The sequence below is a fragment of the Buteo buteo genome, chromosome 4, assembly GCF_964188355.1.
Source record: "Buteo buteo chromosome 4, bButBut1.hap1.1, whole genome shotgun sequence".
Lineage (NCBI taxonomy): Eukaryota > Metazoa > Chordata > Aves > Accipitriformes > Accipitridae > Buteo > Buteo buteo.
This window is the reverse complement of record NC_134174.1, coordinates 70,258,759-70,278,858: the sequence shown is the minus strand read 5'-3', so window position 1 is coordinate 70,278,858 and position 20,100 is coordinate 70,258,759. Positions and strand designations below refer to the sequence as shown.

General features: G+C 42.5%; 1 protein-coding gene across 14 annotated transcripts in view; it reads right to left on the bottom strand.

The window, feature by feature from the left end:
* Positions 1-3,425: 3,425 nt before the first annotated feature.
* Positions 3,426-20,100, bottom strand: part of ALDH18A1 (aldehyde dehydrogenase 18 family member A1) — a 42,285-nt gene continuing 25,610 nt past the window's right edge. For all 14 annotated transcript variants that reach the window (XM_075026682.1, XM_075026683.1, XM_075026685.1 and 11 more), the window contains 10 exons: positions 19,041-19,185; positions 15,800-15,873; positions 15,032-15,131; positions 13,720-13,940; positions 10,025-10,162; positions 9,720-9,915; positions 9,446-9,567; positions 6,916-7,102; positions 5,293-5,388; positions 3,426-4,234 (listed from right to left, as the gene is read on the bottom strand). In XM_075026682.1, coding sequence (XP_074882783.1) covers positions 4,053-4,234; positions 5,293-5,388; positions 6,916-7,102; positions 9,446-9,567; positions 9,720-9,915; positions 10,025-10,162; positions 13,720-13,940; positions 15,032-15,131; positions 15,800-15,873; positions 19,041-19,185 — 1,461 coding nt within the window. In that variant the 3' untranslated portion in view covers positions 3,426-4,052. The remainder of the gene's footprint in view (positions 4,235-5,292; positions 5,389-6,915; positions 7,103-9,445; positions 9,568-9,719; positions 9,916-10,024; positions 10,163-13,719; positions 13,941-15,031; positions 15,132-15,799; positions 15,874-19,040; positions 19,186-20,100) is intronic.

The following is a 20,100-nucleotide window of genomic DNA, read 5'->3' as shown; positions in this document are numbered from 1 at the left end:
TCCATGGAGAGTAAAAGAGGGATGGAGAACCATAGAGAATACATAGAGTGGAAATGAGGGTCAGGAAGCTGGACAGAGGCACAGCGAGCCAGGCAGAGGGGACAGAAAGGCAGAGAGAGATGGAGAGGTGCACAGAGGGATGGAAAGGCAAAGAGAGCAATGAAGAGGTGGACAGAGGTTAGAGGGCCAAAAGGAGGGGGAAGAGAGGCAGATGAAGAGCCTGACTGAAGGATGGGGAGAAAAAAAACCAGAAAAACAGAGATGTGGAACTGGACAGAGGGATGGCGAGAGAAAGAAAAGGTTGGAAAGTTGGAAAGAGAGACAGGAAGTGGAAAAGAGAGACGTATGGACCCAGACAGAATGATGGGGAGGGGAGGAGATGAAAAGAGAGATTAAGAGTCAGGCAGAGGACAGGAAGGGCACACAAGCAGCAGGACAGAGGGGGATTAAGAGGGACTGGAAAGGGGTAGAAGTACTCAAGTAGGAAGAGGCAGAGGGATAGGCAGAGTGATGTGGGAGGTATGGAGAGAAGGGAGGGTTGAAGAACAGTGCAATAGATGGAAGGAAGGACAGGTGGAGAGGCAGGCAGCAATGGGAAGCGGGGGACATGCAGAGGGGGGCAGGGAGGGACTGGATCAGGGAGGAGGAAGACACAGACCATCGGACCTGGGACTCACTGCATGTTCTGTTCTCAGTGCTGCCCAAACAATTCTGCGATTCAGATGTTTCTCTCTCTCTTCCTGTTTTGTAGCTCCAGTTGCTTAACTAACATCCACTTAAGAAAATAACTTGGTGTCTTATAGCTCTTTATAAGACTTCATTGATGCATAAAATCATGTACACACAAATATATATATGTATGTAGCATACTTTCTGTTGTATGTAAAGCTTGAATTATATGTTGGTGATCTATTATCCTGATGAGTATGACTATTGATAGTGATCCTTCCTCACTAGGAGAAACGGGGTTTCTCTTGTTTGGAGATAGAAACATTTTGATCCGCTTAATTTTATTCTTCAGCTAGTTTACCTTCTTCTGAGTTCTTCAACTTAGCTATGCCAATTACTCTAAAAACCATTACATGTAGTTCATATGCCTACATGATAAAACAGAACAGAAACAACCAAAGCAATGCTAAGCCAAATATAGTCAATGGTATCTACAGGAAGAACGGATTACTTAATCCTCAGTGCTGCCCCTGGGAGACAAAACCAAGCAGTTTTAAACAGAAGTTATTTTAGTCTATGCTAGAACTCCTACTTCTGTAGAACTTTCTGGCGATATCACTGTTTCCCCTAATTGATTCTAATGACATGTTATATGAGAATTAAGTGTATTCAAGGGCTAGCTTGCTGCTGTTAGGACAGCATTTGGGGGTTTTCTGAGGCAATGGGACAGGCTGTGGGGAAGGTTCTGGAGCTGGTGAAAAGTTGGGACAGAGTATGGAGTATTTCAGTGTTGGGGCTGGGTGGGGGCATCATTGGGGGCTTTGTACAGGACTTATAGATGGTTTCAGAACCTTTAGGGGCTGTTTTGGTGGGTGGGGGAGAAGTGTGCAAGGAGGAAGGAGAGAGGTTGCCTTAGGGGGTCAGGGTGGGGGTCCCATCCCAGAGGCATGCTGAGTACATGCGGGTCCTGCGGCTGGCTGGAGAGAGAGCGGAGGGCACGGGGGACCCAGGGCTACAGGCAGGCTTGTGTGGGGTGAGCGGGGCTGGGCAAGGCTCGGGGAAGCTTTAATGGGTTAGGGAGGCACCCGTGGTTCATGCCAGGGGGCAGGGAGGCTGCCAGGTCCCAGAGTGGGGTGGAGGGGATGTGTTTTTTCTCCATCTTCCTGCCTCCCCAGCCGCAGCTCTCCAGTAAACACAGTCCTAGGGTTGCATTTATTGTGCTGATAGCACATTTCCATACATTCCGTATGGTATGTCTAAATATTTTGTACCAGCCGTGGAAACTGGTTTGCTGCTAGGTGACTGTAAAAGTGAGATTTGGTAAATAATTATTAGAAATCTTATACTAACACTACGATTGAAACAACAGACAAAAGTATAGCCAAGCAATTAACTAGCAGAGGTAGGTACTCCTAAGTTTTGCAGTTTTTTGCTCTTATGACTAGATGTTCCTGGACGCTAGATGAGAACAATGCTGAAACTGACCACACGTGATTGAAACTGCGTTAAGCTTCAAGATCAAAGAACAAGGACAAGAACAAAGACTTCAAGGACAGCCAGCAAGAACTTCAAATGGGTCGGTGGTCGTAAAAGCAGACCTTTGCCTCAAATGGATCCTTCATTGCGCATGATCGGATGTAGGCAGTACTATGATAATCAGTTGCCATCGTTTTTACTTACATGTATACTAATCTGATTAATATGCAATTAGTTATTCTATATAACCTGTTTGTGCTAAAGCTGTGGTACACACGCTAGGTGGAACCATCCCCCGTGCATCCAGTGCTGCAATGAAGAACGCCTGCTTTCTAAAACTCCAAAACGAGTCTTAGAGAGCTTCTTCGACCGGCTTTTCGGTATCAGTGCCCGATTCAAAATATCCTTAAATCTGTTCGGTCGGTCGGTTCTAAACTTCCTTGCGACCCGCCAGCAATCTCGGGCAGGCGTGCCCAGCAGCACCGTCACCCGAGCCGCCGCGCCACCGTCCCGCTCCAGGACCTGCCTGCCGCTCCCGGCCGGCCGTGACCCCGGGGCCGAGCGCACGCACCGAGACGACACCGGGGCCCTCCCGGCAGGACAAGGCTCGGGCAAGTCCCCCTCACCGCACTCCCAAGCAGGGTCTGCGTCGCAGCCCCCCCGGCGCCGGGCTTAGGTCCCCTGCCGTGCCGCCTCCAGCGACCGGGAGACACCCACCGCTACCGAAGCATCTCCCTCGCCTCGCGAGTGTCCGCGGGGAGGGGAACCGCGCCTTGAGCCCCGCCGTGCTGCCCCGTCTGCACGGCGCGTACTTCGACCTGGGACGCCGCTCTCCTCAGCGCCGCGCATGCGCGAGCAGCACCGGCGCGGGACACGGGCACTGAGGCAGCGGCTGCGAGAAGCAGGCGAGGGCGGAAACGGCGCCCTCGCGGCACTGCACCGCAGGGGTCCCGCCCCGGCGCTGGCGGCGCGGCCCACTCGCGCCTGTGCGCGCCGCAGCGGCCGGAGGCGGCGCTGAGCCGCGGCGCCTACAGCGGTGCGGTTGGGCGAGTAGGGCGGAGCCGCGCCCGGCCGCCGGCCGTGCCCGGTTACGAGCACGGGAGAGCTGCGCTGAGCGCCGCGAGCCTGAACTCAGGCGCTGCCGCGCACGAAGGGAAGCGTTTCTTCGGAGCTTTATTCGGAAAAGCCAAGGTCGAAGTACTGCTGCTTTCGGAGAAGGGGTTGGGGAAGGTTAAGTTTTATACAAAACCAAAGAGAAACACAGCGTCGGTACAAATAAGTAACAAAATTCACGTAGTAGGCAGTCGTGTTAGTTAGCTACAGTAGTCAACAATACAAAGAAATTAGATATAAAAGGTTTCTTGGTCAAAAGCTTACTATGCATTTGGAACATCTATTCCCCTTATCACAAGAGTGATCAAATACGAACAAAGTAAGCGTAAAGCTTTCTGTCTTTCAAGAGCTGCCAAGATCATAAGACTGAAGAAAAAAACCTCTCAAGTTTGTTCTCCAGAACAGAGATTTCGATAAAACAAAAACTTAAGAAAAAAAATTATGTTCCACTACCAAGCATATTTGCTATAGGGAGCACTGGGATAAAAGAAGAATGCGGCAGGTGTTTAAATCTTTCCTTATGTTACCTGTATGTTTTGAAGAAGTCTGTCTCTGGGAAAAGTGAGGTCAGTTTGCAGATGCTATCTAAGGAGAAAGAAAGAGGCCCAGGGGGGGCGGGATGACAACACACCTCATAGATGAGATGATTTTGTATTCACTGTACTGCACAGTGACCGGGAACAATATTCCTGAAGATGAAAAACAAACTCAATCCCCAGAGAGTACCCTGAAGCCTAAACATCTTCAGGAAATACTTATATCCCTGGGGTGTCCCACTCCTCCCTGCAATGTTCTTAGTTGGTATTTCTCTGAGGGAGAGGGAGGCTCTCATGAAGATACTTCATGCTGCCATGCTCTGAGAAGTCAGAAACAACATGATTGTCACCCCTCAGCAACCACTTTGTAGTTAAGAGTCCTTCAATTCCCACTGGTCCACGTGCATGGATACGAGAAGTACTAATTCCCACTTCAGCACCTGCAGGAAGCACACAAGATAAAGGCAGTTAATCCTCAGATGTTCATTTCATACGAAGCAGTTTTGCACCTTTATGTAAAAACAGCTGCCTGCCTTTCAGTGACCTGCTTTTCTCTGCTCCTCTCCAAATGCCAGAAGTCATGTTTATGTCATTTAGAAGTTAGAGGAGCTTAACTATTACATTATAAATTGTAATGTTGATACTTTTGGCTGCTACAGAGTTACTTTTAGAGAGGAAGATGCAAGACAGAGGTATCTCTTACATGGATCTTAGACTTGTTTCCTGAGGGTTTAATCCTTAAAAAAAACCAAAACTAAAACCAAAAAAACCAACCAAACAAAAGCTAAATCAGTCAGATTGTGATCTTATGTCCTTTTTATCATATTGAGGAGATATTGCAAGACCCTGACTAGAATTTTTTAATCACAAGGAACACTGAATATTCCAGCTGACACAGTAATAGCCTGCTACGGAGATTTCTGAATTTCTACCTCAGGAAAGAATGTTTTCCTTGTCTTGTGCAATTCACAGTAGGTGCACCTGTTTATTTAAGCAGTTGATAATCAGTTTGGTTCCTGCCTTTCATTCCTCAACACCGCAGGGCTGGCACACTGGACAACAGCTCAGTCTGCCCAGCAGGAATGAAGCATGGCATTCTTCACAGCACCATTAGAAAGATAAACAACAACAAAAAAACTGTTCACCAATTTCAGATCCTGTGTTGCATTGTTCAATCATTACATGCATACAGCATACTTTATTCTGATTGAATAGAGCTTCAAAGGATCCAAACATCTTTGCTCCGTACTGCTGAATTATTCTACACAGTCTGTATATCAGTATTAGCTAGTTCTGGCAGGAAAAAGATACTAAACCACCTGCTGTTCCATGTGGAGGAAATGTCTAGGCTTCAACTTTTCCTGCGGTACCTTTCCTGAAAACCTTACATTAGACAGCAAGATCGGAGACTAATCCTATCTTCCAGGATTCAGACTGCCACACTTCGCACACAACAGCAAATCCTGCAGTCACATCCCTGCAGTATTTTCTCTCTTACCAAGTCCAAATCTATAGCCGTCAGAGAATCGGGTACTGGCATTCCAGAAAACACAAGCGCTGTCCACATGCTGGAGGAAGAACTCCGCTGTTTTCTCTGGGAAAGAGGCAGAGAGAAAAAAAATCCAGTACATACAGAACGATCAGGCACTCCAATAAACAACAACATAATACAGTGAACAGATATAAAAATACAACTTTCACATGTAACCTTATCAGACAGTATTTAAACAGCCTGGGCTAAGACATGTTCATTTATATCTTCTTCCCAGTATGCTTATCAAGTAGACTCAGCTGCAAACGTTACAAGAAGCTTGCAAAGATTAGAAGAAAGCAAAAAGATGTCTAATTCTAAATACATCCAGTCTAAAACCTGCAAACAGGGATAGTTGTATAACTGGGGAGAAAGGACAGCTGCTCCAAACAACATTTTGCAGTCAAACTGAGACAGTTAAACTACAGTCAGCTCTCAATTAATCTCAAACATGGAATTGTTCCAGATAATGAAAAATCCAAAATTAAATTGCTATTGCAGATAATACAATGCAGACATATCACATGAAATCAGCTTACTAACCCAGTTTAACACAGAGCATGCAAGACCTAAGCAAGCTCAAGCAGAGTTATGCAAGTCTTAGTTCTCTGGAGGACTCCATTCTCTGTAGGGCTGTGAGCTGCAGGTCAGTGGCCCTTACCAATAAGATGAACTTTAAGATCAGCTCTATTTCCAGTACACTCCCTAGCAAATCACTAGTGCACCAGGTCCTGTGGCAGTGGGTTACAGTATCAAATGCATGCCTATTAGTGACGCTCATTTAAGCTCGGCAGGAGGTAGAGAAACAGAAGCCTGCTTGACTCACACACTGATCAGCCCCAGATCAACACGACCTTACTGCAGCTGATCCTCAGGAGTTCCAGGCTTGGTTTGGTCGGAGAGTCAACCTTTGGCTGGGCACAGCTCTAGCTAGGTTTTGAACTGGCACAGTATTCAAACTGCATGCAGGACAGGTGCTAGGGATGGGAGCAGCACAGAGCTGCACAAAGGAGCACAAGTTCACAACAGAAGCAAGAAACTATGAATTGAAATAAATGCAGCTTTTATACTAGGGATGCAGAAGTGGGAAGTAAAGGACTGGGAGAGGTAGGGGGAAAGCATTCTTGTCCTTGTTTGCAAGATATAAAAATGACGTGGGAAGACAAAGTGGATAAAGCCTTATCTTCCCTACAATCCCTATTCCATCCATTAAGGTACTATAGAAGCTCACCTCATCAGCCTTCAGAGGCCTAAAGACATCTCCAGGATTCAGGAGATGTTCCTGCAAAACCCTCTGATGCTGTTAAGCCTGCACAATACAGGAACACAAAGCAATTTGTCTGGCAAGAGCATGTGCCAACTTGCCATTGGCCAATTGCTCAAGCACATTCCTTAACATCCTGGAATAAGGGCCACACAATCTGTTTTCTCTGAGCTAAACACGACTGTAGGCACATTTAGCTCATAGGCCTCCAGTTGGTTATGCTTACTACAGACCCAAGAGAAGAACAACTACTGCAATGTAAGAAGTTACAGTAACACCAAGAACTGGCAAACCAAAACAGTTAAGGAAGCAGACTGATCACTAACCATTCTCTGTGATGATAACATCCGTGTGAGAACTTCCGTACTTGTGGATATGTTCAACAGCTTCTTGGACACTGTCCACCACCTCAATGCAGCACTCTAGGTCCCCATATTCTGTGCGGAGAGATTTTACTTCTGAAGGGCTGAATGTCAAGTAAGATGCAAACTTTGGGCCAGCATGAATCTTCACCTGCAATACCAGAAACATTTTGTGCCGCTGACCATACCAATGCCTTCCAGGTGAAAGTGTGGCTTCTTGTACCCTGTGTGGGATGGAGTTAATTTTCTTCATAGCAGTCCCTATGGTGCTAGGTTAGGGACTTGTGACCAAAACAGTGTTGAAAACACACCAATTTTTTGGCTGTTGCTGAACAGAGCTTGCAAAGCGTCAAGGCTTTCTCTTTTTCCCCCACTCTGTCTCCCTAGCAAGAAGGTTGGGAGTGTGCAGGAACTTGGGAGGGGACACAACCACAGTAGCTGACCCAAACTGACCAAAAGGGTATTCCATGCCATATAATGTCATGTGCAGCAATACAAACTGAGGGGAGGGGTTTTTTTTGAAGAAGGTAGGCATTGCTCAGAGACTGACTGGGCATTGGTCTACCTGTGGCAGATGGTAAGTAATTAGCTTTGCCTCACTTGTGTGGGTTTTGGGGGGTTGGGGTTGGTATTCCCCCCCCTCTTCTTCCCCTTTCTTCTTCCTCTTTCCTTCGCTTACCAAACTGTCTTTCTTTCAACCCACAACATTCCTTGCTTTTCCTCCTCTTTTTCTCTCCTCCCATCCCACTTGGGGCAGGGGAGAGTGAGCGAGCAGCTGGATGGTGCTTACTTAGCTGCTGACTGGGGTCAGCATTTGTGAATCAAACATTCACTGCATGCAGTGTAAGAAAAATAAGTCTACACTTTGGGAAACTTAGCAGATTGGTGAACTAGCAACAAGGTACAATAGCTGACATGCTAGGTTGGCTACCTACCGTGACATGCTCCTAGTTCAGGACTCATTTCAAATTATTTAAAGCAATCGCATCACTTAGAAAGTCATCAGGCAGGAGGACAGTACAACGCTAGTACTGGGAAAAGAGCCAAAATATTGCAGCCAGCCCTTGTTTTAAGAAAGCAACTGCAGTGCAGAGCATAACTACATGAACGATTCTAAGTTTGCACCTACAAAAGACTTCAGATCTTGAAGAGCTTTCACCCTTTTATTTTGTAAACTGACACCAGCCCTCTCTGCAGCATGTTTCAAAGAAAAAGAGGTTACTGGGTCCAAAACAAGAAAACTCACACAGATATTTTTCATTTGTTATAAAGAAGATCTAACACATTACCAACCTCTGAGATTAATCATAGCAGCCAAGACACCTAACAATGAGAGATAATTTAGAACTGATACAGCAGAGAAATCCCCATGCAAATGAAACACAGGAAATTTTGACACGACAAACATAAATGGGAATAAGGCACAAATCTACAAAATTTGAAATTTGAAGGCTTTTAAGAAGGTATCTGTAAACCAGCATTTTCTTATGCAACTATAAATTCCTTTAACTGCATAATCCTGCTTACTATTTGCATGTTTCTTGTTGTCAGTTCATAGACAGAAGTAACATCCTCCCCACTGTATTAGGAGCTGGGGGGGGTGGGTGGAAATACACTAGTCCTCACATTCCTTCCGTCCAAAATCCAGAGATCTACCCTTCACTCTACCCTTCCCAAGAAACAACCAGACATGAAAAAAATCCATTAACTGAGGACTTGATCCTGACTACCTATCAGCTTCTTCTCCTATGACCCTTTCAACATCACCAAAACATACAGACTCTCTATTTTACCTGCATTAATCACTGCCTGTACACTCTTATTTGCCAAATACATACAGCTGTGTGAAACTCCTTGATTTGTATGCAATTCATACTACCTTCATGGATATTTCTCTCCTGATGCATCTCTGCTACCTTTACTGACTAAACATTACCCATGACAATACAACTAATTAGCATACTGGCCTTTTGCTGTTTCTTTGACCTACTAGGAGGGAAAACAGGTGGGGATAAAGGGCATGAAAGATGAAAGGTTTAAAAAAAAAATGTGGATGAAGCAGAGTCAGAAAGGAGAAAAACAGAAAGGGAATTCACTTGGTAAGCTAAACTAATAGATTCAAGAATAGGCTTTGTGTCTGGGAGGTTAACAGCAATTAAGTCAGAATTAAGAACGGCAGAGAAAGGGTTGTGTAATGCTCTTCTAAGGTGGAAGATGATTTTTGCTATATAAAAGGAAGCATTTGTATCCCAGTAATGGCATGTAGCCGTCCTGAAAAAGCTGCTTTCAAATAATTTCCATGGAAAAAAACTTGGGGTGAGTGGAAAAGCAGAGAAAGTTCTCCGTAAGTTTATTTACATGTACAGAGAGACATATGGATAAATCAAGTGTTATGCCATCATAAAACTAAACAGGGCTACACCAGCCAGACCAAATGCTTCTAAACTGTTAGGAAAAAAAAACAACCCACAAAACACATGTATGAGTGACTAACCTGTTCCACTCTCAACATGTCTATGATCTGATCAAACAACGGGGTTCTCAGCAAGTCTCGATGAATTAAGAGAGTTTCCAGAGCATTACAGGCAGCAGGATATTCACACTTTGAGTCTCTGACTGAGGTTTAAGAGTAGATAATTGGTTACATAACATTTTTTACAAAGATTTTGAATAGCATATGAATTATCAGTTACCACAACCATATTGCATACTTCAAATACGAAGTTCAATTACACCCATGAGATTCAAGTCACGTGCTCCCAGCTTACTTATTCGTGTGACCTTCTCAACACTGGCATCCGTGTCCACATACACATGACAGATCCCTTCGCTGTGTCCCATCACTGGGATTCCCTTAGCGGCTTTCTGGATATTCCTGACTAGTTGTGATGAACCACGCGGAATGATTAGATCTATCAGCTTATCCAAACGGCAGAGATCTTCTACTTCCTCTCTTGTGTTCACCTGTGGTAGTTGCAATACAAACAGTCTACAGTTTGAACTCTCAAGTTCTGCCCATACTTTTTATACATACCATAGCAAAGATATTGTTGATTTAATTCTAGGCACTTACTAGTTGCACTGCATCTTTGACTCCATGAATGGAGAGTGCTTCTTGTGTCAGATGATGAAGGATTTGATTGCTATGTGCTGCCTCTTTCCCTCCTTTAAGGAGTAAACCATTTCCACTGGCTATGGCCAAAGCAGACACCTGTCAGAAAAGAAGTTATTTAAAAAAAAAAAAAAAGAAGAGAGAGAGAAAATTAATCTATCTCTTCTGTCAGAACAACACCCACAAAAGAGACTAAGAACAGGATTTTTATCCTGTTGATTTACTCAATTTTAATCTACGGTTTTCCTTTTATGGCACCAAAAAAATCATTACAAGTAACAGCACATTTAACTTCAGAAATGAAATGTGTTAAGTATTTCAGAAACAAACTTGAGTTTTCAGGGTACTATTGCCAGGGGGAGACTGCAGTGCACAAGTCAGAGGAAACCCTGGACATAGGCTCTGGTATGAACTGGGTAGCTGTGTAGGCAATCACCCCAAGAATAATTTTAGGTGCAAGAACTCTTGTCCCTAGCCATTCTGGCAGGAAGTAGCTAATGAGCTCTTCCTACAAGCAAGAAGAACATTTTCACTGTGCTGTCTAAAACAGAAATCATAAACAGACAACACTTGCCATAAGTCTGGGAAAAAAACCTTCCAGACAACAGGCCCAGCATCACCTGCATGACGGTTTGCTTTCATGTTTATAACCAGGAGGAACCAACTGATATTGTTGCCTTTCCATTTAAGGTGCCAGATTTCACCATTTGAGTCCAGCAACACAACTAGACCATACTTCAAAAAAATGCTCTAAAGAAGCCACCGCTTTTTGGAAGTTAAATAAAAAATTACTTCTGCTGTTGAAAACATATACCCAATTCATTCAATCTCCAGACGCTAGTTCTTATTGGTGTTTTCACTACTTAACTGAAAACCTCTTTAACACAGGGGTGGTGGTAGGTTTTTTTGTTGTTTGCTTCAGGTTTTTTGTTCTTTTCTACCTAGGAATATGTCAGACACGATAAAGCTCTCTTCCCAGACTTATTTTACTTTTGTATCCCTTTTTGTCTTCCTCACTCCAATCCCATTCACCACAGCCTCGCAACTTGTCCACTTCTTTGGGGAAAAAAACCCCAACAAACATACACTCCTTTAGAAAACAAAATCACCTCCTCTCCAGAACCTTTTAGAATGAACAAATGAAGCATTTGAAGTTATTTTACTGTATTTCTATCTTCTGGGAAAGATCATCTGTATCATTATCATCATCTGTATGTATCATCACCAAACCTGCACTCATTAATATATCAGTTGTATGCTGTTGAGATGTGGATGCCAGAATTAGCCAGGCTGCCACCTAACAAGCAGTTACATGTTCTCAGATCGCCTCCTTTCCCCTTCTAATATCAAATGCATAACAACAATCACAATGTTTGATACTCTACCTCATCCTGCTGTCAGCAATTTGAAAAGAATATTGAAAAATAAGAAATAGTTCAGAAAAAACCACTACGTATAATAGTCTAGGAAGCCTGACTTACATAGATATTGTGTATCTTTCTAACTTATAAAACTAGACACTAAAAAGCAGTCTGATTGTATTTTGAAAGTATCTTGTAAGTATCTGCCTCTCCAAAGGTCAGTATCACAAGAGAAAGCTAAACAAATAAGCTTATTTAAATAAAGAATTCCGCTCTGCAGGCATAAGATTAAAAGAAAGGTTATGAACTGATTCGAAAAAATGAAAAGAAAAAAAAATCAAGAATTCAGACACAAAAAACTGTGTGATTAAAATGAGAACAGAAGATAAGGGTTTCAAAACAGTTCAGTCCCTTCAAAGAATAGTAGAGCATGACTATACTTCAGAGCATTTGGTAGAATCTATAGGAAGCGGTCTGTGAAAAACATTTGCAGTTTGTCCTTGTAAGTATTAGAGGCAAAAATGATATTTGTGTATGCTCATTAGAAGCTTATTAAATCTTAACTGGTTATCTGCAATTGTTTCACCTTTACTGCAACTCCAAGATGAACTCCAGGCACTGACCTAACTCTGCATAAGCTATCTCCAGCAAGCAAATCGAGCATGCTCTATTTCAGGGCAAAGTCAAATTTCCCCTGTAATTGCTTACCCAAACAAGCATGAGATGCAGCAGTAAACTAAGAGGAGGGAACTGCTTCTCTGCACTCAGAGATCATCCTACTATCGGCTATAGCATGGGACAGAAACCATGCAATTCAAATGCAGAGGTATCAAAGATGATCCTCTGAAGCTGCATCAGAGGACCTGATGTGAGTATGAGGACAGGAAGCTGGCAGGAAGAAAAGCAACAACCAAGAGAAGCTATTCCAAGTCTGTAAAACAAAGAGGGGAAGAAAGCCAGCAAGAGTCAGTCTGGTTTAAGTTTTAAGATAAAGGGGAAGAGAAAGATGGAAACATCAACTACGCAAGGCAAGAGACCAGGGTTGAAGTCCAGAAGACAGACTAGAATTCAGCAAGGAAACATACTGGTTATCTATGAAGAACAGAGCTCGCAGCAAGGAGCTAATGATGGTAGACAAGGGAGACTAGTGCCTTTTCATTTCATGGGAACTTTGCCTAGAGCATATACTCCCTTTCAGTATGAAATGGGGACCACTCACAAAATTCAGGTATGAAGTACCAAGCTGTCCAGTGATTGAGTCTCACTTCCTTTTGAAGTGTCTGTACCCACCACTTTCTCCTCAAACACCTGCTCGTATGTTAGAGAACTCATCAATCAATCTTCCTAGACACCTAATGTTAATTGTGGGAAATAGTGTTGATAATGAAGTTCTTTTGTTTTCTTTTCAAAATCTACTACAATTGCTCAGTAAAGTAGTCGGGAGTTAGAAAATAAGATCAAGGTTGCCTCTGCAACATTAGTTCAGCCCCTGTATTTTCATGCATTATAACAGCATTTACTCACAGCAATACTCCCACACAGCACTGCAGATGAAGGTATTTGCCTTTAAGATACCTGCCTTATTCCTGACACAAGATAAATGATATTCACTTCCAGTACACTATTTGAGATTTTCACTAGCTTTTCCAGCAACTTCAGTACTTTAAGTTCTTAAAACACCGTTCTTCCTCACATCCATCTCACTACAACTGAGTAAAAGCTATCGTTCCACCTCACTGCACACAAGCAGTATCAGTACAGGACAGACCACTCAAAGCCTGGAACTTCTGTGCTTTCTGTGCCTGGCCTTTTAATTTATTTATTTATTTAAGTCATGTATTCCTAACAGTTACAGTTAATTACTAGCATCTGTATTCAACAGTTCCTGTTTAATCCCAGCCTGCAGTTTAGCTGTATGCAGCATGGACAGATGAAACAAGTACTTATTGGTAGGAGACTCCCAAGCTGTGAGTTAAGCACTGAACATACATTCGTAAGACACATGCAGGAACTGCACCATATGAATGTAAGATAACTCCTTCTATATGTCAGGTTTTAAAAAGAGGAAAAAAAAAAAATCAGGCCTGAATAACTTCAAACGCTGCAGAAGCAAGTCTTGAGAATATCTCTGCAGGAAAAAATAGGGATGCCAACAAAATCAATTTTAGAAGAATCCAAGCAAAGAGTCCTTTGAGACAAGACTTCTTGCAGTCTCCCAGTTGCTAACCAACAGAAATACCCTTTTCTTTTGTCATCAAAGAATTCCCAACAGTATAATCTGCCCTCCTTACGTACCTGTGGAAGACAGTCTGGACGGGACTCAAAGATCACCAGAAGGACACCAATAGGCACTGTCACCTGCTCCAAATCCAGGTCTTTTGCTATTCGTGTTCGCCGAATTACACGGCCGACACTGTCCTGTGAGGATGCTGCAATCTGACGCAGACCAATAGCCAAACTGTTCAGCTTTGATGTAGACAGACTTAGACGTTTCAACAAAGGAAGTGCCAATCTCCCTAAAAGAAAGAAAAAATTGTGATGGAGATATATTGGTCTGCCTAGGCTCAAGCAAAAGCGACTTAAACAAGTGGTGAATCTAAGGAAAATTCAAGTATTTCCCACACCGTAGCAAGAAACCAAGCCGAGATGAAAAATGCACAGCATTTCACCCACCACCACATTTTCACCTAATGCGGTTTAAGTGATTTGTACATGAAGCAACATCAACAATCACAAAGGCAAGGTTTGTTCTATTTCAAGTACTGCTATATGTCTGAATTTCTTACAGATTTCTACTCTTGCAGTATTTCTGGAAGGTTCAGACAGTAATTTCAACTTTTTATTTTACAGATAGAAATCACAAAGCACAGATGCATGCATATCATTTCTGTTCAGACTGGGCAGGAACTGTCTGAATTTTCTAGTCTGAACACATTCAGGCAGTTAGTTAACGCAGCAATGTTCCCTCAAGTAATCTGGTCAGTAGAAAACAGTTCCCTGGCATCTTCCACGAAGTACTACCATTCATGATGTGTCATTTTCATACATTTGCTATCCCTATATGTACACATCCCAATCCCAACTTCTCAATGAATGCATCAATCTAACACAGAAGAATGGGTTTAATCCAAGCCACCTAAAGAGAACCTTCCTCAGTCAGAAGGGGTCACGGTCCTTTTTGGAGAGCATGAATTTAAGTATAAAGATGACCATCTTCCCCTCAGGAGCCAAACATTATCTTAACCAGCCCAGAAAATATTCACTTCACACATGACAATAACAGAGATATGTTTTGTTATATACCATTTCTAAAGCTAGTCTCCTTTAGCAAAATGGATCACTAATTTTTTATTTATTTTTTTTTACAATACACTGCTTGGTGTTTTGCAAGGCCTCAGTATCTTCTCTGATGAAGGCATCTGTTTTACGTAATTAAGGAAGCTGCAGCTATTTACATTGACAACCTCTCGAAGTCCTGGGTTCGCTAATCTTTGACAGCCATACTACTTAATCCCAGGTGAGAGAAGATTCTAGTTTTGCTCATTTCCTTCGAGGCCCAGAGAGGTTCAAGACAATAGGATTACCATGGAATGACTTGAAATATTACCTTTATTTTCAGCCTCTTCCAAATCCTTTTTGTTTGCCAGGAGAATTTCTTCTCTCTGGTCAGTTAGTAAATCAGCAAGACGATAAATAATCTCCGCTCTCTGAAAGAGAAAACAGTTTCTGAACTGACTTCTTGCACAAAGTCCATGCCATTTGACATCTGTTCCCCTTCAGTTCCTTTATGTTGACCACATCCTCTCACTGTCTTGACTCCCTGAATACTTGGGTCCAGCTGATTTTTCCACCCTGCACCACACTGAAAAATGAGGCTGAACACTGCTTCAACCTTTACTTTTCTTTTTATTATCTTGCTTTCCATGCCCAGCCTTCTTCACCAAACCCACAATGTTCTTCCTTTAAGACCACCTTGTCTTCTTCAAAACAGATGCCACATTTTACCTACCCAGCTGCGGAGCAGTAATTGTTTGTCTACAGCTCCTCTTTTGCATACACTACACCCGGGAGTGAACGGAGCATGTTATTCCACTCAATTCTTCAGCAGCTCTGATCACAATTAATTTCTGTGTGATATTCAACGCTATTAAAATGTTTATAAACCCCACATAAAAGCATATATTACTTCATAGCCCCAAGGCACATTATCTTTCTGCTTTTCTCATCTCTTTAAGCATGCTACAATCCAAATGATGGATCTGGCACACAAAGAATAGATTCTTGTCCAAAGGGGCCCATTTGTATTATAAATCCATGTGGTAAAGTTTGCCATACATTCACAAGCTTAACAAGTGAGGCCATATTGTTCTGTCACCTGCTCAGGCTGTAGAGCCGCCAGGGTCCTGCCACCAGCTCGAGCCATTTCACCCTGTTGCTCTACTGTAGGACCTGCAAAAAACCCCAAAAATATGCTATGCAGACAAAATAACAGCACATGTGGACGTGAACACTAGCCCTTCCATCTTCCAATTCTTTGCTCAAAGCAGGAAAGCAGGTAAAGCGTCTTAAACAGACATATTCAAGAAATCTGTTGTATGCTAAAACAGGAAAATCTGTACCTGACACAAAAATACTGCTATGGTCCCCAAACATAAAGAGTCATCACAGAGATTCTGTAAGATCACCACGTCAGAGGCAAGAGTGCACCATGTATCAAAAAGACTTGAGAAAGGGCAAAAGAACACCAGGATAGACACATCTCAGGGCATGGTAGGCTACTGAAAGAATGGAGACGAACTTTGAGAAGTTTAAGTATCTAACTGAGGAAAACAGAAAGGACTACAAAATAGCATGGGAATGTACAAACAATAATGGAAGCCAAAACCCAATCTGAGTAACAGCTTGCAGAAAAATTGCTTTCCCTCTGTCTCTCCCTGTATGCATTTTAGAAGGGTTCCTATAGAAGAAAGGTGGTGTTTGGGTTTTTTCTTTTTTTTCTGGCAGGATCTCAAAGAATGTGTCTCAAACTGAAATGATATCAAACAGGTTACTTCTGTTTCTATTTCAAAAAAAGTCACCAGGTTCAGGTACCATTTCCCCAAAGAGTTTGCAAGTAGCTCATGGATAACCTAAGTTGTAATTTTTAACTCTCCTGAAAATGCCTGTAAAACAGATGACTTGAAGGTGATAAATATGACCCAGCCTCTATTTAGGAAGGGTCCCATGGAAATTGCCAGAGCAGGAATTCCAATGTTATAGAAAATATCGAGGTATAGTAGGAAGTGTAAGAAAAGAACTTGTGGACATATGATTAATTAAACTTATTTAAGAAGTGTTAAAAAAGCTTTTTAAAGTGAAGTCATACTTTACAAAGTATGGTATGTTTTGGTGTTCTTTGAGAAAAGCAACATGTATGTAAGCAGGTACAGCTGATTTTAAAAAGTTACTTGAATTTCTGAAGTGTGTTCTTTGGAAGATAGAAGACAAAGAAAGGATTGGAGTAAACACTTGCCACAATAGCAGAAGAGTGCCAGTGAATTCCACAGAGACTTTTGCTGTTTGACATATTTCTAAGTGACTAAGAATGGGGTCACAAGATGAAAAGCTTTACTGCCGATACAAATTTATTATAGTGGAACTAACTGAAAAGTGTCACTATCTCACTTTTCCCTAGAAAGCAGCTTTCCAGAGGAGGACCCGGGGGTCCCGGTGGACACCAAGCTGAACACAAGCCAGCAGCATGCCCTTGTTGCAAAGGCAGCTAACGGTATCCTGGGCTGCCTTAGGAGGAGTGTTGCCAGCAGGTCGAAGGAGGTGATCCTGCCCCTCTACTCAGCACTGCTAAGGCCGCACCTGGAGTGCTGTGCCCAGTTCTGGGGTCCCCAGTACAAGAGGGACATGGACACTGTGGAGAGAGCCCAAAGAAGGGCCGCAAAGATGATGAAGGGACTGCAGCATCTCTCATATGAGGAAAGGCTGCGAGAGCTGGGACTGGTCAGCCTGGAGAAGGCGGCTCAGGGGAGATCTCATCAGTACGTACAAATACCTGAAGGGAGGGTGTAAAGAAGAAGATGGAGACAGGCTCTCTTCAGTGGTGCCCAGTGACAGGACAAGAGACAATGGACACAAACTGAAACACAGGAGGTGCCTCCCATCAGGAAGCACTTTTGCACTGTGAGGATGATTGAGCACCGGCACAGGTTGCCCAGGGAGGTTGTGGAGTCTGCATTTTAGAAGATATTCAAAAGCTGTCTGGACACAGTCCTGGGCAACCTGATTGAGCAGGAGGCAGGGCCAGATCACCCCGTCATCTGTCATACTGTCCCTTCCAACCTCAGCCAACCTGCAATTCTGTGATTTCCTCTGCAGCCAAGTCACTAGGCCATGAAACAGCAAGTGTAATTCAAACCAGATAAACATGAAGCAATGTAGAGGGGAAAAGGAAAATCAGACCTTAGTATTGTAAAAAATAATACTATGAAAACAACATGTCAGTGAACATCAACATCAAAAACCAAATTAAATGTTTGGAATTATTAGAAAAGGCCTGGAGAAAATAACAGAAAACTTCATCAATCTTATCAAAATGCAGTTAGTCCTGCCATCTCATAAATTAAAGCTTCATTTGCATCTTGAATGCTATGTGGAATTTTGATTTTTGCCCATCTCAGAAAGGCCACAATAGAATGAAAACAGTTTTGAAAAGAGAAACAGCGATGACTAAGTTTTTGGAAAAGCTTCAGTACAAAATGTCTAAGACCAAACCTCTTTCACAGGGAAGAGAAATGATGAGGGGAAAGACGATGTCTCACACCTTCAAAGTTGAACAGGGGTTGATCACCCATAAAGGCAGTAGGGGCATCAAATGAAGCTACCAGGAAGAAAATTCAAAGCCTTCCCTGTCCTCCCAAAGCCAAATTAAAGCAAGCGGTTCTTCACATAGTTCTAGCTCCAGATTTTACACACAGTACCTAGTTAAGTTTCTTGACTATTGTGACACAGAGCCCTGTGGATGCTAAGTCTTTCTACAGGTTCAAAGAATGATTTGACAAATTCATACAATAAATCCACTGAGGATTATTATACGCAAAGAAATTCGCTTGGCTTAAAGTGCAAGTCAAAATTATCACTCTGTATTTGTCCTATTCTGCTAAGGTCACAGATCTTTGGTCTGTCTTTCTCCAGTGATTGTTCACTGTCCCAGCAATGCAGTGGCAGGAAAACACTCCTACCTGCCATACCAGAAGACTGAGTCATAAAAGGAATTTATGATAAGAAATAAAACTAAACACTATCTTAGTTCAGCAGCACATTCTATGTCCATATTTTCACACTGAAATCTTCAATACTAGATGATAACCGCTAAGGCTAAAAATGGTAAAAATTCTACTCATAGCGTTCTTCAAATGAAAGTCTGATGCAGCAGTTTATCAGCTGGAGGGAACCAGATCAGAGGATTCAACATTTTCTATTCCTACTTTAGAAAATACCTTTCAAAATCCATTTCTCAAGCAGAGTGTGGTTTCCCAGTTATTGTACAGGTCTAGCCAAATTTTAACTCTAACCTTTCAGGAAATGTCTATAACTTTCAATGAACACACTACCTCTGTACTCACCTGCAGGTTTTACTTCTGAAAAAAAAGTTCCAACTTTTTTCCCTTCCACAATATCTGTGATGACATGACCTGAGATCTTTGGGTGGGTTCCATTTGCAATCACTACAGATGTGCCTCCTTGAAGCGCCCACAGAGCTGCTTTCACCTACAATGAAGGATAGAGCCAGTTCCAGGAAATTCACTTGTTATTTAAACCACCACTCTCAACAAGACTTTTTGCTCCACGTTGGTCTCCAAATTGATCACTTATTCTTTCAAAGAGCATTCAACACACTTCAGGAATTTCCATAATGTAGCATTGAATGAGATCATGTATTTGTGCTTTACCTTCCCTTCCTTAACCAGCTGCCATTTCATGAGCACACTTCAAGTTTTCCTAACAGCCTGCTTTTTTCAAGACTTCTGCAAGGGCACTTTGGTCATACGTTCTTTTTCACCATTACCTTATGTTGCAAGTTCTTCTTACTTTTTGAAGAAACACAATTTTCTTTTTTGAAAAGATTCTGTTGCCACTTTCCCTGACATTGATTAGCCATCAGTAATTAATCCCCTTTAAGTGACCATGTGATGTACTGCAGAGCACTGTTCTTGCTCAGGTCTTAGCATTACCATATAACATTAAAAAATTATTCAATACCTTTAGCTGTCTGAATTACTCCTTTGAAGTTTGATGAGTCTAAGCACTCCTCATGGGTCTGGTTAAGATGTAGAGATATTCTCATTGTTTATAACCCTTTGGTAAAGCTATGAAGTTTGCTGAAGAGTAACTCAGGTTTCCACACAAAGTTTTTACCTATTTTGTTCACATTTCCTGTTCATGTTCTCATCGTATTTTTTATTTATTTGCTTCTACTTTTTGCTTGGATGTATGCTCATTGTCTTAATAGTTGTTTCTTTCACTAGGCTCCATTTGAAGACTGTGCACTTCTTCAGTTTTGAATTATATGCTTTTTATTTGACATTCTTCACCCTTTTTGTTGTTATTTTGGAGGAAGATTCTGTAAGTATAGCATATAGGAGTCATCTTCAAATGTCAGGATTGCAGCATACTAAGCAATGT